Consider the following 25,704-nt stretch of genomic DNA (forward strand, 5'->3'; position numbering starts at 1 on the left):
GGCCGGCAGGGTTTTGGACAGAGTCCCTCTGATGGAGGAAGTCCAGGGTGCTCTTCTTCACCTGTTTCCCTCCCTGCAAACTGCACATGCAGTATTCTAAATAGGCTCAAAGCCCACTTGCTCAAAAGTCCAGGGCACCCCTTTGCCCTGGATGTCCTCTCAGACAATAATGCTACTCGAGCGGAAGGCATTTATTTAAAACCTTTATTAACGCTTGGAGAAAAATAATGCCATGTGACAATATACAGGACCTGCTGCCTAAATCCGTAACAGAAACAGATATTATGACTTAGCAAGCTCACGTGGTGCCAATTCTGAGATCAGACGAGGTTGTTCTTCCTTAGGAAATGGGCCCTGGAAGCATTGTTTTTCCATGTTGTTTTACCTTTTACTTGGTTTGAGTTTAAATTTCTCTGTGGGTGTGTGTGCCTGTGTGCATGAGAGTATGAGCACAGTTCTGGGCTGCTGTTTTCTATGTATTTGGTTTTGGGCGTCAGCATTTCACTATACTCAGTCCTCTCATTTCAGAATAAGAGGACTATTTATTGACACAAAAGGAGAGGTGTTCAGATCATCTTGTTAAGATGCAAAGCTTAAAATAAACATCATACTTTATTTGGAAATCCACATCCTTCCTCAAAGGAAGGCTCATGAGTAACCCCTTTATATGAATTATGAAGCCCAAGTTGAGGGTCTATTTTTAATGACTACTTTGTTACATTTTAGATTGTACAAATAGCTCTGTCAGTGCCTACAGGAATTTGCACTTTTCCTCAGTTTTGACCAAAAGAACCTTACCAATAAAAACAATTGTATACTGCAAAACATTAGGAACCAGGCTGAAATGATACGTACCTAACTTTTGAGAAACAAACCAGTGGCATGAAAAATGTACAACAGAGATCAGCAAAGGGGTTCAAATGAACATATAAGAAATGTTGCCCCCTGGGGGGGGCAACAAGCTGAGATAATAAATATACATGACAAATATTTACAATAGAAGCAACAAATGGGACATCAGTAGGCGAACACATAAAACATTTACATTGAGGAAAGTACAAAAGTGATGCCTTTCACATCCAGCCCAGGAGCCACGAACAAATGAACAGCTGACAGAGCAATGCTGGAGAATGTTATTGCTTCAGCTTCTGAAGTAAAACAGTCAATGTGCTGCAGCGGCCCATGGCAGGCGACAGCCATGGCTTACGTTCGGTTCCCATGGCGGAGCCTGACACACCGGTCCTCCTCCCCCACCGTGGGCAGAGCTGGATTAAATGCACACCATCTCCTCTGCTTTCTGCAGCTCCAGCTCTTTCTAGGTGCTTTCCCAGCATTTCGTCCCCCACCCACCCCCTCCCTACACCCAAATGGAGATCATCTCTCCAACATGGATCATGAAAGATTAGGGAGATAACCCTCCAGCCCCATGTCCTGGCAGCAATGAGATTGGATTTGGGGTATATAAATACTAGCTGTGTTTTGAGTAAGATCATTCCCCAGAACAAATCATTTTAGAGTAGATAAATTTAGCTTCTTTATCTCTGGCCTCAGGTTGCTTTGAGAGAGAGCTGTGAGCTGATATAAACGGAGGATGCATACTTTTTTGCCCACTTACTAGAACAGGGGTTAGCAAACTCAGGCCCGGGAGCCAAATCCAACTGGGCATCTGTTAAATAAAATTTTATGGGAGCAGAGCCAAGCCTATTTGTTATGTGTCGTCTGCATATGTCTTTCTAGGCTACAGTGGAGCGGCTGAGTAGTCGCAGCAGAAGCCATATGCCCTGCCAAACTGAAGAGAGTGGATTTACTATTGGGACCTTTAGGAAGAAGTTTGCTGACCTCTGCTCTAGAAGGGCCTGGCCCAGAACCCCTGTCCACTCCTCACAATACTGGGCTCCTATTTGAGTACTGGCTGTAAGAAAGGATAAACTTTAATTTGATAGCCCATTAGGAAAGAAAAGAAAGGGCTTACCTCTGAAACATTTAAAATAACCACAAGATTCCACTGCTGATACTCTTACAACCCTTTCCTGTTCCTCATATTTTTACTTCTGTCTCTCCTTTCTGCCTTTCTTTTGCTTACTCTGACTCTTTCCTCATTGCTGTATTTCCAGGCTGGGATCTAGAAAAAATGTGTCCCTTGGTTTTTCGGCCGTTTCCCCCATTTATGAGAAAGGTCGGCCTTCCCTGCTGGAAATTATTGAGTAGTCTTCCCTCTCTTCTCCCCTTTTCAATCCTCTAGCATGCAGAAGCCAGGTTTCCAATTTGCCTTCACGGAATCCAGGGTATGGTCCTTTATTGATTTTGGCTGAGGGTCAAGGAGAACAAAATGCTAATGGAAATTTGTCATATGTACCCCTTGTCTGTGCATTTCCCTGCAGGGGTGGGGTTTGCCTGAAGCGGCTACAAGCCCATGCCAGGCAGTCAGACGTACAGCTACATTACTCTTTGATTCCTTTTAAAATAACGCTCAAAAAAAAAAAAATCAGCCACTAAAGATGGGCTTTTTTCCCCCCACTTTGAGCTGGTTTTAATGACCCAGTTGCTTTGTTTGAAAGCCATTTATTTAGATGACAGATATGTAGATGTAACTGGATAAATAAAAAAGTGAAATTGAGATTTGAAGCAGTGGTTAAAATATAAACACACAGGGGCCACTCCCTCGGATACCATCCCCAGACAGAACAATGGCTCAGAAATTATACTTAGAACCCTTGCCCTCCCCCCAACAAGCAGCTCCAGACCTCACGGTCCCATGCAAGGAACTGAATCTTGGTTTGTCGCCAAGCACCTACACGGCCCCTGCCTCCTCTCCACCCTTCTGATTCCCAGAGAGATTTTCACATTCACTCCCGCACTGGAGTCCATTCGCCCTCCACCAAGACAGCACCGCAGCTGTGGGGCGGGGCCCACTGACCCCTGACCCGTCCCTGGGGCCACCTCCCCCACAGCAGAGTGAACCGCAGGCTGCCACCCAGTGGCTCCAGGATGGAAAGAAGACAAAGTTGCGAGGAGGACAGGTGGCACACTCATTTCGGGATGTGGGAGTGTCGAACCTGCTTGGGCACAGGCCAGACCTCACTGCTGCCCAGGGATTCTCTGCCTTACCTGTTCATTCCAACATACACCTTCTTCAAGTCTGCAATCCCCACCAAATCCTGCGTGTGACATCCCCCCTCTTCAATGGCAAATGTTTTGGAATGTCCATAGAGAAGCAAATGGACGGCATGGAGGAAAGATTTCCCGGCCGGGCCTTTTGTTTCACCTCCGGATATCGGAATACTCAGACTGTTCATCCTCCCACTCGCTGCTTCCAGAAGTTCCCTGTGCCCCACGGCTGGCTGCTCTGCCCCGGGCATGGGTGTTTGGGTGGCTCTTGCTACCTCGCTCGCCCTTGGCACCTCGGCCTGTCTCCCGACTACTGGGCTCCAAGAGGTGGTGACCCGCTTCCCCGTGGTGGGCCCTGGAGAGCTTGGCTCTGTCCACCTGGAGCTGGCGCTCAGGAGGCAGCGTGGGGGGCCTCTGGATGGCTGAGGTGCAGAAGCTCAGGATGGAGCACAGGCTTCCCCAGTTTTGCTCACACTGAGCCTGAACGCTGTGGGTGATGGCCTTTTTCACCTCCTCCCCGCAGGTCAGCAGCAGGTTCACCAGGTCCACGTAGGGTCTAGAGAGTGACAGCAGACACAGAGAGACTGAGAATGGAGCCAGTGGCAGATGGGCCACACAGAGCAGTGACCATACAGGGAAGAGAGAGATGGGCAGTGTCTGGTTTGGCTTTGGTTGGATGAAAGAGCTTTCTGGAATTACTCCAAGCCTCTACCCATATCCTATGGGGTACTGGCTTCAAACATCATTTGCTGGAGGGCCTTACACACCAGGCTCCATGCCAGGCACTGGAGAGAATTAGAGGCTTGGATAGAGCCCATCATAAGAAAAAGGGCCAGTGACAAGTCACGGGTGCATATGATTACCTCTGCAGAAGGTGGGTGGGAATGCCAGTGGGCAATTGCACAATAATGAAAAGTAAGGCAGGTGAGCTTTGGGCATGTTTAGGGTATGCTAACTAGCTGGGTTATTGCGGGAGTGAGACAGATCTTGGGGGCGGTGGAATAATACTTAGGCAAGTGGTGACGGGTCTTGAGTACCAAACTGAGGAGTCTTTTTGGCAGGGAAGGAAGGATCATCAAAGATTTAAGTCTGGGGAGCTCCATGTTGCCCCCCTGCACGTGGTGTCAATGGGACAGGCTGGCTTTGCACTGGGTCTCAGATGACCCTTCTCTAAGTGAGGCTCCCTAGAAACTTTTTATGAATTTCCCTCCTGTTTGTCTCTGGTTTAGGGTCATGGTAAAGCAGGGTGTTTGGGAAGTTATTGATGTATTTCCCTCTGGGGGAGTGAGGACTAGGTGGAAGAGGGTGGAAGAAAGACTGCCTCCCTGGGATGTCATTTCTGGTGAGCTCTTCTTTTCTTGGTAGTAGAGGCTGAGGAGTGGCAGTGGCTATCTAAGCATCTCTAGTCTTCCAGTCTGGGTTCCCCCAGAATGGGAGGTGAGGGCTGGCCAGGAGGGGGCTATATTTGGAATGAAAAGCCAGCTGTTTGAGAAATAAACACGCTCGGTTCTGGAGGCATGAGCCAGTTGTTTCGGCCATTCCAGCTGCCCTGGGTCAATGTTTAGGAAAAGTGCTGGAGGAGGAATGCTACATCGTGCAAACCTTCCTCCTGGGGGTGGGTGCTGTGTGCAGAAAGTGGGAGCAGTGTGCCCTCTTTTTATACTTAACGGGCCCTAGCTAGTAAGAGAGGTCTCCATCACTGGGCCCTCATGGCCATTCACTGAGCCTTCCTTACATCTCACTGGTCTTTTAAAATCCCCAGGAATGATCATGTGGCTAACCAGCATTCTTAAGTCCATGGCTAGTAAAGTTTCTGGATATATCTGACCCTAAGAATGACAGCCCTGGGATACTACCTTGGTCAGGGAAACCACTCTGGCACATAAAATCATTTATAAGAAGGAGCAAGTCTTTTTTCTCTGTAAGCTGGGACCACCTGGGCAACTGCATTAAAGCCTGTTTGATCTTTCCTTTGCAAGTTGGCATTTGTTGCTGGAAGGAGGAGGAGTTTGTCCTTTAAGACTTGTGAAGTAGCTTACTGTCATTTGTATGAATTAGTCCTCAAGTTGTAACTGAGTGAACTGTCCTCATTTCATAGATGTAAAAATGAAGATGGGGTCGGGGTGGAGAAAGTGGCTTTTGGAAGCTTCTGGGCTGAGAGTGGAGAAGAGGAATGTTCCGGCTGATAGAGATCAAGCTGCCTTTTAAGGCCTACTTGATGCCTTTGGAGTCAGAGAGTCTGTGCCTGGTTGATGGGCAGGGTACATAAACTCTCTGCAGCAGGCCCCTAACAGTGACAAGGACAGTGATAACACTTGTCTTCTTGGGCTAAGAGATGAGCGTATGGGGAAACAAGGGAAATGCTCAGTGCAAGCTGGTTTCTTTCCATCTTCTGAAAACTAGCAACTGACTGCCTCATTGAGTATACCCACAACAGCAGCATCAGGATTTTAGCTTCAGATTGTCCTGCCACTGCACTGGGGCTAGACAGGCAAATTGCAGGGGCTGAAAATCTCAGTATTTCTGGGACACTGAATGTTTTGGGACATGAAGATGCTCTTCTTCAAGTTTCTTTCCCCAGAGTAAGGGGAGGGCCCTCTTGGAAACATACAGACTGCCTCTTGGCCTCCTTTGCCAGGGTGGTCTGCCTGCCAGATGAGCTCTCAGAACCCCAAGGCGGATCAGAGAAGGCTGGACTAGCCCACAATCTTTTCTGCCCTTGGCACTCTCTCCCGAGGAGAAAGCTGTGAACCGTGGGGAGGGGTGTGTATTAAGCTGTGCTTTGAGCTGGCGTGGTGCCTTCTCAGGCTGCAAGCTCAGCCCGTGTCTAATGACAAAGCCCAGCTTTCTCTACTGGGTGTCAGCAGGGCTAAAGGATTTAAAAAAAATACTTGGAGGGGGATGTGCCTGGAGGCTGCCAGCACCCAGTGACAGAGTATGTGGCAGCCAAGGCGGTTGATAGGGAGAAAGTGGGGCGTGAAGGGGTGAGGGGAGCAGAGGGGAGTGGAGAGCTTGAAGGGAGGCACTTTAACTGAACATGAGTGTTTTGGGGACTGGGTTGAGGAATGGGGGTGATGTGGATTCTGGGGTGTCTGATTTCCTCCTCTTTAAAGTGAAATGCACATTCGGTTCTCTTTGCTTGTTTATGACCGGTGCTATACATTCTCATGTGGGCTTCTTGATATTTGGGGTCTGATGAGATCCTTTGTGCCAACGTCAGTTAAGATAGTTATAAAAAACAAAAGAGCTCAGTCAGGTCAGCTTGAAATACAAGCTGGTGTGTCGCATAGTCATGGCTTCAGAAGGGAAAGTAGTGGGGGTTTATGTGGAGCTGGCGTTGGGGGAGGCCCGGAGGTGCTGGGTTAGCACGAGGCAAGAGGACTAGCGTGCAGCTGCAGGGAGTGCTCTTAAAAGAGGCTCAGGCTCCTTTTTGGGGTGGGCCTCCTGCATTTCCAGGGCAGGCTGGGGTGGGGGCTTTGTGTTTGTGCTACATGATGTGAGGAGCTCTCTGGAAGTCAGGGTTTCATGGCCCCATGGGCCATGTTTCCATGGAGGAGACACCACAAAGCCACAGCACTTTACCCCTTCTTAAATTTCAAGGGGGGTGAAAAACTTCAAAGCCTTCAGTTTTCCCAAAGAAGACTTTTCTCTAAAAAGACAAGTCTTCTTGTGCTCTGGGAACATATTGTAGACTTATAAACTAGTGCCGTGTCATCATACATTCTGTAGGCCAGCAAACTATCTATAATGGATGGCAGTGGGTTGAGGACAAATGAACTTCATGAATTTCTCAGCCTTGGGCATTTGCTTGAAGGGCGGAAACCGGAAGTTCACAGCACTCTCCTTGTGTAGCGGGGATATATTTGAGAAAAGGGAAAAACTCCTGCCATATCTGGGGACTAGTGGAGAGAAACTTTAGCAGGTCTGGTGGGGAGAGAGTAGACCAGGAGTAAGGAAGTTTGTGGTCTACTGACATCTGGCTTCAGTCATATATATATCAGCAGAGGTCCAATTCCCAAGTTGGAAAGTGGGACTCAAACCTCAGAGCAACATCTTTAACATCTTAGCTTTACCCCCCCACACCCTACCCCGCTAAATGGGGATAGTAATCTTTAATTCGAATTGTTGGGAAAGATACATGAGATAACGACCATGCAAAGTCCCTGGCTAAGGGCCTGGCCCACTCAAAAAATGGTAGCTATTATTATTTATGTGGATGTGTGTGTTGCTTTGTTTGTTTACAGGTATTTGGAAGAATAAAAAAGTATTTTAAGAGGCATTAGCAGGACTCAAGGAAAAGGCAACATTATTTGCCTGCAGAGATTTACAGGGAACCTTATAATGCTAACACTGTTGCAAGATACCAAGAACCTCATAAATAAGTGGAAAGTGACAGGTGATGGCTCTTGTCTTCATGATCTAAGCGGTATGAGTTGGGTGGGGTGTGGCCTGTTCAGTGACATAGTGGAGGGAAAGCCATGGCATGAACTAAGGAGCAAGGTTCATAAAACTGTACTGATCGGGCCCAATGAGTCACTGTGTAAAGACCAGCTGTGCCATCCAGCTGGCAATGACTTCTACTGGGCTGCTCAGGCAGTGGTGTGCTCTCTGCCTTAAGTCTCTGAGGGAGGAGCCATCATAACATGCAGGGGCTGACCATCCTTCATGTTAGGAGCAACTGTGTACCCAACATGCTTCACCACTGCAAAATTTGGACCCTATAGATGGGATTTTTTAAAGGAATGAGATGTCCTGGGTTTATTATTGAATTGCAAGTCTTTGTATAACTAAGTTCATATTTCTGCACTTTGGCATAAAGGTGTTTAGCTGATTCAAGTTTTTGACATTTGTTTTGCATTTTCTCTGGGAGGATAGTAAAGACATGGAGAAGGTGAATGGACCTACTAAAGCAAAGGAGGGCTTATGGGGGCAGGAAAAAATGCTATTATTGTCAGCTCTTGGCATTTAAGGGTGATACTCTGGTGCCAGACTGCCTAGCTCCTGATCCTGGATTTGGCTCTCATTGTCTGAGAGATCTTTACCTCAGTGAATCTTAGTTTTCTCATCTGTAAAATGGACAAGAGAATAGTACCTAGCTCACAGGGTTGAGAGGATCAAGTGAAAACATATATAATGCCCTTAGCCCAATGCCTGGCTCTCAGTAACTACTCAGCAAATGTTGGCTCTCGGCTAACTGTCTGGGGACCTACACAGCTACCTGGAATACTCAAGAGACCTGTTGGGATCGGGGCTGAGGGGAAGAGAGAGGGTATTTCTTTATCCTACACATTTCATACTTAGTAAAAATGTCCTATTTCTATTGCCTATGACTTTGAAACCGATGGTGGAAATTTATTTCGCTTTCCTGAGGGCCAGCGAGAAAGGGACTCCCAGGGGAGGCAGTGCAGCTCTCTGAAGTAAACCACAGCCTTTCCCATTTAACAGGAGAGTTCAGCCTCTAAAAACCAGCCCCTCAGACTGAAGGAGGCTCTCCTCCAGTGGCAGCAGGCTGCCAACCCACTTCCTCTATGTACCCCTCCCCCTCCCCCGGGTCCCTGCAGGGCAGCACTCACTCATGTAGCAGTAAGTCCTTGAAGTGAATCATCTCCACCATCACCCTGGTGTTCTCCTGGGCGGCAGAGCACAAATCGTGTTTGAGGTAGCATTCCCGCTGTAACTGGAACACCATTTCCTTAATGGCCGGGCACTTCCGGCTTATGCAGCCAAATCGGTGCCGCAGAGCATGGGCCTTACACTTCAAGGCATCTTTGATGAATGACTTGCCCTGGGAACAGAGAGGATAGAGAAGCAGGAGAGGGGCAGAAGAGAGGAGTCCTGGTCACACGCTTAGACATTTGCTCTTCTTGTGCTTACACAGGATTTTTCTGGCAGCCAAACCCCAAGGCCCTGCCTCGGACTGATGTCTTTGCAGGTGGCAGGCGGCTGCTACATCAGGAGGTACGTCCAGAGTGACATGAAACCTCCGGCATTTGGCCAAAAAGGATGTTACTTCTGGAGACTGACACATCTGCCTCCTTCCTCCCCAGCTGCCCGACCAGTTTCCCTCATCCTGGGGCTTCGGTGGCCGTTTGTTCTCAAGCAGCCCAGGGTTGGCTGTTTGGTGGCAACTCTTCTGAAATACAAGGAGAATCTGGCCAGACTTAAATCCAGAACTCCTTGGTGGTTCCTGGCAAGTGTTTTTCCCACATAGAAGGTGCCTGCTTGTCCAGGTCTCACACCTTTCTTTTTACCTTTTCTTCCGTGAGTGATGTCAAGGTCGGGTGCTAAGTGCGCCTGCCCTTTCTGCCTCCATGCCTCCCACTGCTCCCAGTTCATACTCTCATCTCCTCCTATCCTTTAAGGAGGAGCATTCTTTTCCTTTTTGAAAACGATTCGACTCCTTTAAACTGTTGGGATTATTGCCTCTAAAAGGCCCGCCTGGCACACTGCCTGGCAGCATCTGGAGTCTGAACTGTCCAACTGACAGCCCCTCCCCCACACTCCCTGCCTCTGAGTGGCTAAGGCAGCCAGGCATACATCTGGCCTACAGTTCTCTTTTCTGGCAACCCCATTAGATTGTTCTTATCCTAGAAAGGAGACAGCTGTTGGGGGTGTGAGGCGAGTTCGGGCCAGGCCGTTAGCTCCCTTATCAACCTCTCAAGGCACAGAGGCACTGTGGGATACCTACCCAGGGATCTCCATCTTCCCCATTACTATAGAAACAAGCTGTCATTGGGGAGTCACCCCATTTTTAGACAGGCCCAGAAGCAACTGAGTTGAGAAAGTATATGGGTTTAGGTTGGAAGTGGGAAGCCAGCCAGGACATTTATTTCTGTTCTCCCTTTAGGAGCAACTGAAATGTCTACAGATAGTGTCTGATCACTGAAAAACCACATCCCTGTGGCCCATTTCCTCTGACTTCCCAGTGGGAACCAAATAGGATGAAGGGTAGGGTGTACCAGTTTATTAAGTAGTTATATGCTGAGGACCAGCTTGAAAGGGATGTTTCTAACTTGAGAACATAACCCTGTTGGTTGAGAAAAAAAGGAAGATTAATTTATGTGAGGGCTGCGGCAATCTGTTGGTATTCTTCCATGACATCCTGTGGGATTGCCTTTAAATACACATCTTTCCTCCGGATTTCCTATTATGTTTCCTAATTCCAGTTAATCCAGAAGGGATGCTTTATTAGGGAGTCTCAAAGAGTTCAAACATTCTTCTCTTTCCTTCCTCGGTGTCTGTTTCCCCTGCTGCCACCCCACATCCTCTGTAACGCAGGCTGCCAGCCCCACTGCATCCCTTTCTGGTTCCCAAGCATTGCTTTGTCAGGCCGGCTACAGGATGTCAGTAGGCGGTACCTGGTGACATTTATAAGTCACACCTAAAGATTGGCCTCATCCAAATGTTGTCTTCACTCTCCCAAGAAATGGGAGAGGAAGTTTATAAGATAGAGTAACAGGGTGCTTCATAGTGCATACATTAGCTGGGCAGAACATGAGGAAGGTGATCCTAATGCCACATGCCTTATGAAGTGTCAGACCTGGAGCCCTGGGGGGCTTGCTGGGTCTTTCCTTGATCCAGGCAGCACCTAGGCTTTACCCTGGGCATCCAGGGATAACCAAAGTGAGTCAGGCCTGGGCCGTATTTATTATATAGAGCAGGACTCATCCAGGGTTTTGGCTTCCCAGGTTGTACAAGAAGGGTCTGCTACTTAGGAGGTATTAAAGTCTGCTCTTCCGGAGGCCCTGAATTACCCACATTGCCTGCTCACACACCCGCTGGATATGATGAATTTCTATGAATACTGTGTCTCTTTTATTCTTTCCTATGAGGTCAAAGTAGCTTTTGAAATGTATAATTGGAGTCCCTGCCCTTCCCCCCAAGCCTCCTGTTCCCAGTGTGATAGGCCTTGCAGACTGGATTATGGATGACCAGACATAGTGTGTCCCCATCAAGATGTTTATCATTTATTATGACTTTTGTCTTCTTTGCTAAGAATCCTCAGATAATTGTGCAACTTGATCTCCTTTTCATTTTCTCTGTGTAGACAAAGCTAAAGAGTGGAGAAAAATTTGGCGGCCTACATGACAGCTCCAGAGAGCAGAACCCCAGGACTGGAGTGGGGAGACACTGGCATCCTGCTGTATACCCAGAATGTCTCTTGCAAGTACTGAAACACACAGTGGCAATCAGCTAAAGAAATCTGTTAACAGGTCTTTCCAATGAACATTTTAATCATGCTACCCTAACCCCAAACATTCTTTGTACTTTATGATTTTTACCTGGGCATCAAATTTTCCAGCGTTGTGTAGAAAAGTCATGCAAATCCCGTGTAAGCCCCGAATCTCACAAGAGTTGTTCTCGAAACATTCAAACACGCCACACCCCACATCACCAGCGTTGACCAAACAGTGCTGGATTTCCGCTAAAATGAGAATTACATAGAAATATATACAAAATTCTCAGCCATGCTGGGGAATGCAGAGTGGCTGGTTAAAATAAAGGTTAGTAATGACTAAAAGAAAAGTTAGAAATGACTATTTCAGGATCTAAAAAGCCAGGGAAAGAACATTTCATCATTTAATCTATTTATGAAAATATCAGTATTTGTAAATATTTACAAAAAATCAGCCAAACCTACATTACAAAAATTACAACCAGAGGTTAAGTCTGAGCACTTCATTTTTCATCCATCTCATTGTCTTAAAGTGTTTGTGGGAATACTTAGTTTGAAAGCACAAGATACTTCAGCTTTCTAAACCCACAGACAAAAAAAAAAAAAAGATTCTAAATGACTAGCTTGCTCTCTCCCTTCTGTACTTCATCAATGAAATACCCTTCTCTATTTGGAAAGTGAAGCTGCTACTATTAAATCATAGCCATTTCCTTCCTGACCCCCAAATGAGGGCATCCAAAAAGGAGTTTCAATTCAGCTTTATGATTCAACACCTAAAAATCAAAACAAAATTCCTATTAAGGCAGCGCCTCCAAACCATCCGCATTAAAAATACCAGGCTAGGGAAGCCCCAGTCTGTGAGCAGTCTCAGGAATGGAGTTGCATGGGGGCTAGCCTGCAGAAAAGCAACTATCCCAGTTAGAGACCCCTTTTAAATAGAGATCCGGTGTGAGACATCACTTAATCCCCTAGAATTCCCTCGACCCAGGAGTTGCTGCGAAGGATTCGCAGAACGTGGCTCTAATTCGTCTATCCGAAAGGACTGAGTGAGGGAGTTAACTGTCAGGCTGCCGCGTGCAAAGCCTCTCTTCCTTCCCTCCCCCTACCCAATTCCCTGATTTAAACCAACCACAAAATTACATCAGAAAAGTATATTTTGGAAGAAGGGCGGGGTCGGTATAGATAATCCGCATTCAGATTTAATCACCCGAGAGAATGAGGGGCGTGTATTTGTTGAGGTCACCAACTACCGAGAATCACGTTCTGTTCTCAGGGAAAGCGCTGGAGAGGGGGAAGGGTGGGCGAGGGTCCTATTAAGAGCCGGGCGCGGAATCGCGATGCCAGCGCTTGCGTATGGAGGAGGGAGGCTCCGGGGTGATCCCACGCGCGGCCCCGGCGCGCCGGGCAGGAGCGCGCAGGGCCGCGATTCACTAGCTTGCGGCGTGCCTAATGGGCACTCGTGCATTCTCGCTCGTGCGGTGAGCTCACGCACGCTGCCGCCAGGTTCGCAGACCCCCCCAAATAAAACGGGAGACCACGTAGAGCGAAGGGGCTGTAGGCAGGTTTTCTTTCTCTTCCCGGAACTGGGAAAAGGGCCAGCCCCGTGCCCTGCACGCCTGGCTCTGCTCGGCAGCTTGCCGGCGAGCAGAGAGCCGGTTGAGCAGCGGCGGGCCGTGTCACCATTTCTTCGCTTCCTGACCTGCCCTGGAGCGGAGAACGGCGGCAGCACCGCAGAGGTACGCTTTGCGCTATCCCCCCACACCCTTCCAAAATCAGCGCCCCCGAGGGGAAAGTTCTCAGTGCAATTTGTCTAGCCTACAAAGTTCTCGGATGTCAGGCATCTTTTGAGTAAGGGGAGAAGCAGTCCTGCAGTGGCCGGATGGCTGGGAATTGAAGTTCTTCTGGCACAGGGAGCAGCCCGGCTCCGGGGGTCCTCCGCGGGCCGGTCAGGATGGAGCAGGGGGCTTCGCACTGGACCGGGGATTCCGGGGCTGGCACTAGTCGCGCCAGGCGCTGCCTCATTTACCCTCGACCCCAGGGAGGACAGCAACAAGTCCTGACCCAGCCATTTCATCACCCTGCCAGCACGTGCGGATTCCGGGCGCGCGGAGCCTGGCGCGGACCTCGCTTCATGCTTTCCTGTGCACGTCCCGGGCCACCCCAAGAGTTTGAGAGGCCCTAGGTGGACGCCCAGTTCCAGGCGAAGCGCCCGGGGCGCGCTGCATGGGTGCACGGTGTTGTCTCCTAGCACCTACCCGCCGCGGGGACGCATGCACTTACCTGTGTTTTGCAGGGACAGGCGGCCTTTCTGCTGGGAGCTCCTGTCTTGGGGACCCTCCGGCGGGTTGGTGGCATCGGTTCCCCGAGCCGGGTCGAAGGTGGCAAACACCAAAGCCAGGGTCACGAACTGGCCCAGCCGCTCGGCACACATGTTTCTTGGTGTAAACCTCCCGCCCCGAGACCTGGATTCTTTGTGCTCCCCTCCTCCCCTCCCTTCTCCTCCCACTCTTCCTCTTTGCTCGCCTTTTCCCTCCTACTCCTCGCGGCCGCGGCTCGGATAGAGGTTACCCAGCGCCCTCCCGTAGCTCTTCGGAGAGCATGTGACCAGGCCGTTAGCAGCTCCGCGAGTGCCGGGCAATGGCAGGGATGGTGCCTCAAATATCCCTGGAAGCTCTGGTGTCACTTGAATGAAGGAGTCGAGCAGGTGTTGTCCCGGCGGCTGGACCAATCCTAGACCCCCGCCCGTTTGACAACACGGGCGGGAGGCGGGGCCTGCAACCAACTACTACTGGGGGAAGCGGAGCGCTGCTGGGAGCGCCTGACAAAGTTGCCGACCTGGCCACAGCCACGCGTTTGCGTGCGTGCGTGTGTGTGTGTGTGTGTGTGTGTGAGCGCGGTCGGAGATGCATGCGCGTGTGCGGGTGCTCCAATGGCCGAACGGTCTTAAAAAAAAAAAAAAAAGTGAATCCCTGCTCCGTTTGCAGTTAAAGAAGGGGGAGAGAAGGGACGGACTGCGCTGCGACAGCTTTTCCCGGGCCCCTGGCTCTCCTCACACCCGCAACGGGCTGGGAAAGTTTCCTTTATTCTGCCGTTTGGAATTCGGGGGGATACTTATCCCCGAGGCCTTGACAGATTGGAGGAGTTTCCTGGTCCCAGTGATACTGGGAATTAACTGAGTACATACGGTATAATCCCTAGCGTTCTGACTCTTGCATTAAAAAAAACCACACACAACACTCCTCAAACTATTCAAGATAGAAGCAGAAGCACTAGATACAGGACTTGGCCTGAGCAACTGCCCCATCTTTCCCTTTTCTTTTTGCCCCGCTTTGGTGGGCCATGCAACACCTAGTGTGCCAATTTCTCGCTCCTCCCCTAATCCAGACGGATTCCGGGCATCCGGAAAGGAATCCAGGTGACAGACTGGACTTGCATCATTTCCAGTCGGGTGGCAGGGAGGCCCAGGCAGTCCTGAGTCAGCCCGCCGCTGAGCATCGCTTGCCCCGGAGGCCAGAGCTTGAAAGGCAACTTTAGGCGTCTCCCAACACCTCTTCCATTTTCCCAAAGCGCTACTCGATGCCCTACGCCGTATTCCCATTATTTTCTAGTCATCGGTAGAAATGGTAACAAAACAACACAACCTCCCGAAAAACCAAACCGGGGGAAATTCTCTCCATCTCTTCTCCCTTCTTGCTCGAGTTCCCTTTCCAAGCAAGGTTGGGGCTGGATTGCCCCAGGCTTCATTCTCCCCCGGCCCGCGGGAGCAGGGAGAAAGTTGGGCGCCGCTCGGAGCGCCTCTTCCCTCGCTGTGTGTGTACGTGTGCACGCTCACGTCTCCCCGGCGCCAGGGCCGGGGACAGGAACTGCTCCGGGCATAGTCAGTCCGACGGCGCAGCTCTGGGGGCTTGCAGCGCTGGGGGAGGGTGGGGACGCAGGCGCCGCGGCGGAGCGCCCAGCCGCACGCACCCCGGGTCGATTTGCCCTCCCCCCTCCCGCGCCGTCCCCACCCTCCTTTCCTGGAGAACAGGTGAGCCTGGGCACCAGCTCCTACCCCTCACCCCCGCCCCGCTCCGCTCCCTGCCTGCACCCTCCGCGGTAATGCGCCGGGGAGGTTTCATCACCCACTGCCCGCGGCGACGCTGCCCTGGGTCTCCGCGGCGGGACGCACTGCGCGCCTCGTTGGGGCTGCCATGTGACACGGTTGGGGGAGGGGTGCGGAGACGCTCCGGACAGGTCATCCTCCCGTAGCCTTTCGACTTACAAATCTTACCTCCTAGGGTCCCGGCAGCACTAGGGCGTAGGGAAGGTGGGCAGGGGCCAAGGTGGCCGCCGCGGGCCAGCGCGTGGAGCGGCCCTGAGTCAGGAAGACAGACAGGAGGGGCAGGGAGGGCGCCTTCGGAGTGGGCTCCTGGAGCCGCTGTACGCCATCCCCACCCGACTTTCAGAGCCCCAATAAATGGTTCAGTCTGCAGCGGTGGCAAGAAACAGACTACTTCTGTCCATGATTCCAGTAGCAATTATTTTTTGCAGCCTCAGATCTTTTGTGGAAGGAGGTGGGGTACAAGTACATTAAAATGGGTGGTTCTCACTTTCCACCCTGCTTTTGTTTACATAGTTAACTTAGCTTCTTTTATTAGTTTATGAAAAACTATCTTCCCTAGATCCTTAAACGTCAAAACAGAACAAACAGCAGCAGTCTGGCCTCCCTCAGACAGCATAAGCCCCTGAATTTCCTGGCTTTTTTCCATGGAGCCTCTCTTGTAGGTGAGAACAGAAGCAACATTGGCATTAAGGTATCTGGTCACTCCGTTCTTTGAGCAACAGAAATAAGAGAGGTCCATGGGGTGGGAGCAAGCCCATCTTTGCTGGATACTCACACTCTGTGTATGCTTATCAAGGCTCTGAGGGCACCTGCAACAGCAGCCAGGCAGATGGAGAGCTCTGGGCCGCTGCCTCCCCAGGGCGTTTGGCTAGGCACTATCTTTTGCCACAATGAGGTCCCTGGGGGCTGCCTTCAGGGAACCTGCATAACTTAGAAATTCATGTTGAGGCTATTTGCTCCAGCCTCACAGGGAACATTTGAGGCTCCCAACTGAGCCAACTGCTCCTTTAGAACTGAGAGAGTAGTAGCTAGGTTTTGAGGCATTACTAGTACAGATACTAGTTCTTAAAGGTTGTATCTCCAAGTGACTGGGCCAGGGCCAAACATCCAGAGAAGAATGCCTATCCCAGTCATTCCCATCAGGGCTGAAAAAATTTTGCAGAATCAGGAGGCAGTTTGCTGAGACTACCAGTCTAGGCCAAAGGGCTGGGATGGGAATGGGAAAGGTCACTAAGACAGGTGACTTGGCTGTAATATCCTCCCTCATTCTTTTAACTCTATAACTCAGGCCTGGCATGATAGACTGCAGCTGATGAGAGTGGGGGTGGGGAGGGGACAGTAATAATGGTTATGATGATAATTATTATAAAGCTAACTTAAATTGAGAACAGACACTGCCACACACCAAGCTTGTGGCTTTGGGGTCTCTCTAGACCTGTGTCTGCCCTGGATGGGAATTAAGACTTGGGAGGAGCAAGGATAGACCAGCTGGTGTTTTGCAAATATTCAGCAGGGAGTCTGGTTGGATGGGCCTCCTTCTCAGTTTTAGACCCAATCTGAAATCCTGAGGCTTCTGTGGTTGATACATGGACCCATGTCTTCCTCTCTAATTCCAGCTCACCAGTTAAATTTAGTTAAACACTTTGTAAGTGGTTTTTGGGGAACAGGGTATTTAGGATGAGTTTTGCAAAGTGGGAGAGGATACTGACAAGCAGAGGTAAGGAAAAGAGAGGGTGTCACAGAGGGAGGACCAATGGGGGTAAACGCATGGAGAGGATATGGTAGGACTTTTTATCTGGAAGCGGGGTTGTTCAGTTTGGTGTTAGAGAGGAACATAAAGCTGACAAGGGCCTCTGGGGCCCTGTTGTCAAGGCCTTTGTGACAAATCTGTGCTCACCATAGATCTTGGTACTTGAGGACGAGACTCCAGGGTGCTCTTAGATTAGATTCCCTTTTGGAATTAGGAAATGTGAGGGGCCCAGTGCTGACATTGTGAAGGAGAATACAGATGAGAGGAGTGGGAAGTAAATTAGTTGGAATCTTGATGTGGGTGGTGATGCCCAGTGGGACAGAAGGTGTTCTTGCTCAGGTGTGAGTAGGTGGGGCTTTGGAGGATGGGAACTGAAGTTAGGTGTTGAGGCGCGGTTGTGTAGGCTGATACATGTTGTCTAGTCGATTTCTGTGAGTTCCAGAGCCTGAGAGGAAAACGTGGCTTTCACATGGAGAGCTCCTCCTACTGCACACCCCACCCCCTTGGGGATGACTGTCTGGGCTGATAGCACCACCTTATGGTCAGATGGGGAACTGTCTGACCAAATAGTGGACCCCCTCATCTCTTCCTGACTCAGGTGTCTGGCACTAATACTGGGCCTCCTGCTTTCTCCCCAGTCTCCTTGGCAAATCAACTAATGCTGATTTAGGCATCTTCTCCTCACGTGGACATGCTTTAATAGTCCCATGAAGGAAATCTCTTTCAAACTTTTTGCTTTTCTTCCTCCATCCTTTGCTACCTTCCTATGTGAGCCCCTAATCTACCCTAATCATGGCTCCTTTGTGTCATGCTTGCAGGAAGGAAAATGCAAAATGGTATTGAAGAAAAACCAGACAAAATAACAAACTGCTGCTGTCAGTCTCTGAAATTCTTGAAAGTAGAGGTTCTCTCCCTAAAAAGTCTCCATCTTTTCCCCTTCTTCCATTAAACTGGCTATTTCATTAAATAGAATTCAGGATAAAAGGGAATATGTCTTCAATATTTGAGTTTATTAGTCCTACAACAAAATTACTTTCTACTAATTTTTACCTTAAAAGACCAGGGCTTTGATAATATTAGGAGTTAGGAAGGCTTTTGTGGGGTTGGTCTGGAAACCCCACCATCATTTACAATCTTGTTTATTGGAGGAAAATATATTCTGAGTTCCCAGAACAACAACTCCCAAAGTTTGGGAACACACCACTTCCGTGAATTGGACATTTCCTCTGCGTCATAAGTTAATAGTCAAACTGTATTCATGGATTGACTGAAAGAAAAGATAAAAAAGAAGATTAAAAAACCCCAGGAGAATAGGAACACTGTCTCCCTCACAATATATACATTTACTGGGAAGAATATAGAGCAGTAAACTTCAGGTGTCTGACTGTCTTGTTCTGAAGACTGAACTATATTCCAGAAGCTGTCTCTTTTTCTTGGGTCATAATTTTTGCTTCCTCATTGTATGCTGAAATGAACTCTAGGAGAACAGGTCCCAGATGGTCTCCACGGGGAGTGCTGGTGCAGCCCAGAGGTGAGCCCTCATGGTGCTGGAATCCTGTGGAGCTCTCTCTGGCTGGGTTTCAACCTTGGCTTGAGAACTGTTGGATTTCAAGTGGGTGAGGGAAGAGTCCTTTTGTGGGGCAGTTTTCCAGTGAGCTAGAATTTGAAAAGCTTCACAGAACAACCAAATCTATTAATGTGATTTAACTGTCAGGATACGATCAAGATTCACTGGAGCCAATTTTAATTTTCAAGTTTACTTTTTTTCCCTGAGTACTTCTAACTCTTGTAAAGGCTGATCTTTCATGACTTTTGATCTTTTAAAAGACATCTTCCAAAAATCAAAGAGAACATTTACTTTCTAACAAAAACAGAATAAAACTCATTGTGTCTTGAATCCACCATGTGGACCATTGGAACCATTTCTAAATCTAATACGCTTCATGGGATTTTAGTGATCTTATTTTTCTTATATCTTGAAATATTTTCCATTTTTATCATCCTAGGAAGTATTTCATCATTGTTCATTAATTATTGCTTATACTAGAAAACAGTTAAAATAATAAAATGGAAGAATGCTGGGAATCACCATCTGGGAGGATGATGCAACAGGGAAATAAATCATCACTGTCACATCAGCCTTCAGTTTTCTTACTACATTGCTTAGAGTGTTACATCATCTTTCAGGAAGGCATAAGAGAACATAGAGGACACCATCTTTATAGTTTTATTATTATCTCTTTCACTGAAAAACACAGTAGAAAATACAGAATATTTCATTTCCTGCACAAAATTTTAAAGAGAATTGACAGAGGAAAATGTTTTACAGTAAGTAGGCAAATCAGAAGAGACAGTGGTGATGTCGACTCTAATGATAATAGTAACATAGATTTTCTAAGTAAAGTCTCACACTGTGAGTCTTGCAAGACAATAATCTGGATGGATTTCCTCAAACTTCAGAATCAATGATTAAACAGTATCTTTCTGAGGACAAAAAGAAAAATATGATATTCTCATGCAGTTATTCATTCAACAGGAATGATTTCATCACCCAATATTTTGCAAGAACCTGGACCATCCTGTTTTAGCGAAAAGAATGGGGGCCAATACTCCTTTACCTTTTGTGGTATTTGGTTACCAAAGTTTCCTTGAAACAGTTTGAAGGGGACAAAGGTGATCAAGTTGGAGAAGCTGATCAAAAGGAAATAGGTGATAATAAAAGTGAAAAAAAGAAGATTGTACTAATCAAAATAAAATGACTGGACTAATCATTTTTATGTAAATTTAAAAATGAAAATGCTTTGCATTGTGGAGAAAAGAAGCTGACCATCTTCTCTTTACCAAAATTATGATGCATCAAAGTTTTCATAAGTAACCAGTTCAATGATGTAAGTGCAAGACCAACGATAGGAAATAATGATAACCTAGAATGTATTAGAGATTTACTTGAAGTCTGAAATCAGTATTGATAAGCTGGATCTGTCCCAAGAGCATACATGACAGCTGATGGACAGTTAGTTGCATGTAGAGAATGTTGCCCATTTTGAGTTTATATACCTTTAAAGTCAGGAAAATAGGGAATGGAAATTTTCTGTGTTTAAATTATTAAATTTTGCAATGAAGTTTTAAAACCTTTCCCTTTATTACTACTTCTGTTAATTACTCATAAAAATAAAAAGGCTCCTTTGGACCCTAATGGTAAATGATAATGGCAACTTTTTCTTGGTTTACTGGGGACTAAATTTACAGAGGCAAAACATTAAAACACAAATCCAGTAAAGTCCTTTAGGCAAGAAGGAGTCATTGTGAAAGTCTCCATCCATCTTCCCACCTTCCACCATTAGTGATCGGTGATTGTTTGAAAGCGGGGTGGTTTGAATGAGAGATTGTCATATGACCTCTCTGTTCAGTCTCTCCTTTAGTGGCACCCAGTGCTTCATAAAACTCACTGGGGATAAGAATTACTGTATAGGACACATAGCATAAACACTGTATTTTAGTGTGTGGTATAGAAGATTTTTAAGATTTATTTTGACCAGTCAAAATTTTCACTTTCTTTGAAGACTTTAGAATCTATCTTAGTTTGTTGGAGCTGCTGTAATAATACCATCGCCTGGGGGTGTTAACAGTACACACTTATTGCTAACAGTTCTGGAGGCTCGGAGTCTGAGGTCAGGAGGCTGGAGTGGTGGAGTTCTTGGTGTGAGCCTGCTTCCTGTTTTATCTTCATATTGCCTTCTTTGGAGTATGCATGGAAAGGGGGGAGTAGGGGAGTATCTCATGTATCCTCTTTTTATAAGGGCATTAATCCCATCATGAGGGCCCTACCCTCATAACCTGTCTAACTCTGAACACCTCCCAAAGACCTCACCTCCAAATATCATCACACTGGAGATTAAGGTTTCCAATATGAATTGTTGGGGGTGAGGGGGACACAAACTGGCAAGATGACCCACTCTGACGTTCATTCATTCATTCAACATCTCGTGTGTGTGTCTTGTGCTAGACCTGGTGTTATTACATACTGGGCAGCAAGGAAGAAACAGACCCAAGCACTGTGTTTCTGGCAGTACCAATTGGCTGAGGAGGAATTTTTATGGTGCCCTGTGGAAGGAATTCTGATGGAGATGAAGGCAGATTTCCTAGGAACCAGGAGAATGGTAGAAGAACTCACGAAAGGTGTCAAAGATGAGAAATTTTAGTTTTTAAATTCACTTAAAAGAAATAGAAACTAGATCTTGAGGAATGGTTAGGACGCATTTAGAATGTGGAAGTGAGGAGAGAGAATATCCCAGGCAGCTGGACCAGCAGACACAGAGGCCCAGAGGAGCAAGAGAGGGCAGGAGACGGAGGCAGCGGGGAAAGCTGCATGGTTTGGCATGACTGAGAAGGATGGTGTTTGTTGGGGAGAGGACTGGTAGTTGAGCGCTGACTAGGGTCGGACTCTGAGGGTCTGGTTTGTCTGCCCTTATGTGCGAGTAACAGAAAGCGCAATGCTGAGGTCTTAAGCAATAAAGGCAAATGGGTTACCCCCCATTCCAGGGAGTCCTGAGGATGCGGGGCTAGTGTGGGAACAGCAGATGGATTGGAAGTGGAGACATTGAATTGAGGCAGGAATACATGATCAGTCAGGTGGTAGATTGGAGATGGAAAGGGAGAAGTGATTTTGAGAAACTTGTGAGGGTCAAACTGGCAAGATAAACCAGCTTTTGCACATAAAGGTTAAGTGGGGAAAACGATGGAAGCTTAAGCCTCTCTTGTGCTATTCCCTCCTTCACCGGCTCTGTGTTCCTCCCGCCTCTTCACCCGCATTGCAGCCAATGCAGTCACCACTTGTCCAGCTGCTTCAGCCACCAGGAGTCATCTTTGATATGAAAATGAGTTATTTTCTCTTTCTCTTTGCATCTCTGCATGAAACCCATCATGGATTCTTGTTTCTGACTTCAAAATACATGTCTACTCCATTCTGCCATCCAAGTCATCGCTGCCTTTACTGTTGTGGAGTTGACCAGCTGGGCTCCTGCCTCTACATTGGGTCACCAACACTCTCTCCAGTCCAAGTTTCTGCACTGTAGCCAGACTGATAAAAAACCAAACCAAACCAGCCACCAGCAACAAAAAAAAACACAAACTAAATCATTCCACTCAGTTGCTTATCTCCAGAGGCTTCGTTAGAATCAAATCCACACTCTGGACCACGGATTGGAAGGCCCTGCAAGGTCTGGGCCTGCTTGTTTTACAGACCTCATGGGAACTGCTGTCTCCCTCAGGCATTTCCTTCCAGTGTCTTTGTATACTGCAAATGGGGCAGTCCTGCCTTAAGGCCTTACTGCGGGCTGTCCTCACAACCAGAGGCCTTGCTCAGTTATTACTTTGTTTATTTAATTTTAATTGTTTATGATCTGTCTAATCCCACTCAAAATGAATTGTAAGTGCCCTAAAGAAGAGAATGTTGTCTGCCATGTTCAATGTTCAATCCCTAGCACTTACTACAGTCCCTGATTCAGAAGATTAAGTGTGTGTGTGTGGCTTTTGGATGACGAAATGCCTCCCAGTTCCATTAGCAGAACTGGAGCTCGCAGAGGGGGAGCTCAGTTTAGGGGAAGGGTTGTGAATGTGACGGAATGGGTTGGTGGGCTCTCCAGGGGGGATATCCAACAGCCAGTTCAACAGATGTCCCTCCAAACTTTTGTGGCATTCCATAGTCAGCAAAGGCCCTGATCCCACACTGCTTTATGCTGAAATTATGTATAAGTTAAAAGTGTTTTCATACATAATTGCTCTTTTAAACCTCTCTACAACCTTGGGAGGGAGTGGGATTATTTTTCTCATTTTACAAACGAAAACCTCAAGTTAAGAGATGCTTGCCGAAGCTACACACAGCTGGTAGGGTCCAAGTCCAGGTTTGGACTTGGGTATTCAAATTCCTACATCTTTGTATTTTATTATTGTTCTGGAAATCATAACTCACTTCTCTATCCCCACCAGTGAATAATAAAGATTATGGGTCATGTTGCAAAATACTGTCATTTTGATTCTGATCAAAATGGATTTAGTTACCTGATGGTCAGAGGAATCCAGTATCCATGTGTGTGTGTGTGTGTGTATATATATATATATATATATTTTTTATTTTCTCCTCTCTTTAAGGCCTTAAAACCTTGAGAAAGGCAGAACTAGGAAGAGAGAAAAGTGAAAGGAAACTAAAAGAAAGACAAGACCTCAGGCGACAGAAATGGAAAGGAACAAAGGTAAGATTATAATCTGAAAGGAAACCAGAATATGCTCAGATTCTTCCTGTTTTTTTTTTTTTTTTTGGCAAGGTTACAAACAAAAGAATGGGGTAACAGAATAAATTAGACACACACAACTAAAGCAGGAGAGCTGATAATGGATGAGATAGAAATGAGGAGAAAACAGCCCCCCAGGGAAAGGCAGAGGGAAGGGCCGGCTGGCCAGAGGGGTGGTCCATGAGCAGCACGGTGTCACCATCGCCAAGTCAGCGGTGCGCACTGTGGGCCTGGCACGCGGTGGGTGTTCAGGAGAGAGAGGGAAGGGGAAGAGGTTGGGCCCTGGAGGTTGGTTGGGTGATGGCCCAGATGAAGAGCAAGGAGAGCTCATCTGTGGAGTGTGGAGGTGGGGGACAGCTTCTGGGTGGGTGGGTGGGAGGGTAGGGGCTTTGGATCTAGACACCATGGGGTTTCTTTCTCAGCCTGGGCACTGGTTAGCTGTGTGACCGAGACCAGACTACTTAGCCTCTCTGAGCTCGAGTCTGCTCCACATAAGCCTAGGGATAACACTGCGTGCTTCCCATCTTCCAGTGGTTCTAGGATTAAATGAAGCAGTGTGTCAGAATGCCCCTCACTGCACGGCACCCAGCAGGCACTGAATAGCCATTGTTCTCCCTGATGATCAAAGCGGGGGTCGTGGCTGCGCCACTCTCTGGCCCACGTGTGAGTCTGAGTAGGAACCGTGACCTTCTGTTGCTTTGGGTACCATCACACCCTCAGAAGGTAGGGAACAGTTGATGAGCCCCCCCCACCCCACTGCCCAGCCTGGGTGGGGTTGGCTCCACATAGGTGGTGAGATTGGAGTGGGTGCATCTGCAGGAAGCTGTGTGGGTAGTAACTGGGTAAGTTTCCAGTTGCAAGATACTCTGGGCAGTTACTTACCACATTTGCTTTTTAAAATTGCCTTAATGGACTGCTGTAGTAGAGAGAAATCTTTCATTCGTTTGTGTTTGTCATCCAAATGGTATTTTTAAAGATTTATTTTTGTGTGTTCACAATGTTCTTGAATAATGTTTCCATAAGTACGGTCAAAGATAAAACTCGCATGGTGCACGAAATCTGGTCATGCATAGCTGAGAGTGTGACCGTCTTTTGACCAGCCTTGGGCTTGTTTGCTGAGTTCTTCACTGACAGTGTTTCCTCAGGAGGACTTGCTGGAGCTGGCTCGCTGACTGGGAATCTGCTGAACAGAGGCCAAGCTAAGGGTGGTGTCCTCCGCCGGGGTCACCCCTTCCCTTGTTACCACCAACAGCTCGGCTCTCTGATGGGACCAGTGTAAGCCAGACTCTTTTGCCTCAGTCGGTTATTCAGTAAATACCTGATGAGCCCCTTTGACCTGCCAGGCACTGCGCTGGGCTTTGTGGGATATAGTGGTGCATAAGATGGGCAAGGTTGTGGTCTCATGCAGAAATAAAGTAATGAGAGAACGTAGAGTCTAAGGGCCTGTGTCAGTGAAGGTGGTCGGGAAGGCCTCCCTGGAGAGGGGTCATTTCTATAGAAACCTAAATGACCCCAAAAACCTCACCATGTGAAGATTGGAGGAGGCTGCTTCTAGGCAGAAGCAAGTAAGTACCAGGGCCCATCCAACCGACAGGCTTTTGATTTGAAAAGTGGTTGATGTGGTCGTGCTCTAGTGAGTGGTCCAGAGAGCGGCAAGAGACATTAATTTGCGGCTGGCAGCCCTGGTAAGGAGTAGGGATGTCTTCCTTAGCTTGGGCAGCTGTAACAGTGCCACCAACTGGGGAGCTTAAACAAGGGACCTTTATTTCTCCCAGTTGTGGAGGCTGGGAAGTCTGATACTGGGCGCCTGCGTGGGAGGGTCCTGGTGGGAGCCCTCTTCCTGGCTTGCACGTAGCCACTGTCTTGCTGTGTCCTCACAAGGTGGAGAGGGAGAGCAAGCTCTCTGATGTCTTTTCTTATAAAGGATGTTAATCCCATCATGAGGGCCCCACCCTCATGACCTCATCTAAACTGAATTATCCCCTGAAGATCCTCCCTCCACATGCCATCACAGTCAGGATTGATAGGCCTTAACATTTGAATTTTCAGGGACACAAACCTTCAGTCCATAGCATTGGATTTTATTGTTAAGCATGATGGAACCCTTGATTCCTGTGGAGTTATCTTGGAGAAGGGATGCTATGCAGAGAGAACCCTTGGCTAGGGTCTGCATGAGCACATGGCTTGTTAGGGCTCCTGCCCCTTTGTCTTATGTGCCTGTTCTTTGCAGATCTGCTTTCTCTGCATCTCTGGGCCACATGGCAGAAAACAGTCTCCC

At 48.0% G+C, this 25,704-nt stretch overlaps 1 protein-coding gene and 1 long non-coding RNA gene across 6 annotated transcripts in view; one reads left to right on the plus strand and one right to left on the minus strand.

Moving 5' to 3' along the window:
• Positions 1 to 25,704, plus strand: part of LOC118967802 (uncharacterized) — a 292,079-nt gene that overhangs the window by 64,649 nt on the left and 201,726 nt on the right. For 3 of the 5 annotated variants that reach the window (XR_012129505.1, XR_012129504.1, XR_012129503.1), the window contains exons 1-2: positions 11,559 to 13,020; positions 23,287 to 23,387. This is a non-coding gene — a long non-coding RNA (uncharacterized lncRNA). Of the gene's footprint in view, positions 1 to 11,155; positions 11,322 to 11,558; positions 13,021 to 15,191; positions 15,312 to 23,286; positions 23,388 to 25,704 lie in introns of those variants that run through there. The other 2 variants (XR_005055032.2, XR_012129508.1) reach the window with 2 other exon arrangements.
• Positions 191 to 13,732, minus strand: STC2 (stanniocalcin 2). The gene is made up of 4 exons (XM_017675089.3): positions 13,565 to 13,732; positions 11,391 to 11,533; positions 8,682 to 8,893; positions 191 to 3,664 (listed from the first exon to the last, which is right to left on the minus strand). The coding sequence occupies exons 1-4, from the start codon at positions 13,713 to 13,715 to the stop codon at positions 3,262 to 3,264; spliced, it is 909 nt and encodes a 302-aa protein (XP_017530578.1). The 5' UTR covers positions 13,716 to 13,732; the 3' UTR covers positions 191 to 3,261.

The sequence above is a fragment of the Manis javanica genome, chromosome 1, assembly GCF_040802235.1.
Source record: "Manis javanica isolate MJ-LG chromosome 1, MJ_LKY, whole genome shotgun sequence".
Classification (NCBI taxonomy): domain Eukaryota; kingdom Metazoa; phylum Chordata; class Mammalia; order Pholidota; family Manidae; genus Manis; species Manis javanica.

What these genes read in the sequence shown, in the direction of transcription:
- STC2 (XM_017675089.3), bottom strand. Translation starts at nt 13,715, where the DNA reads ATGTGTGCCGAGCGGCTGGGCCAGTTCGTGACCCTGGCTTTGGTGTTT. An exon ending in CTGGAAAATTTGATGCCCAG is followed by an intron (nt 8,894 to 11,390) that starts GTAAAAATCATA and finishes CTCTGTTCCCAG; the next exon opens with GGCAAGTCATTCATCAAAGA. An exon ending in AAGGACTTACTGCTACATGA is followed by an intron (nt 3,665 to 8,681) that starts GTGAGTGCTGCC and finishes GTCACTCTCTAG; the next exon opens with ACCCTACGTGGACCTGGTGA.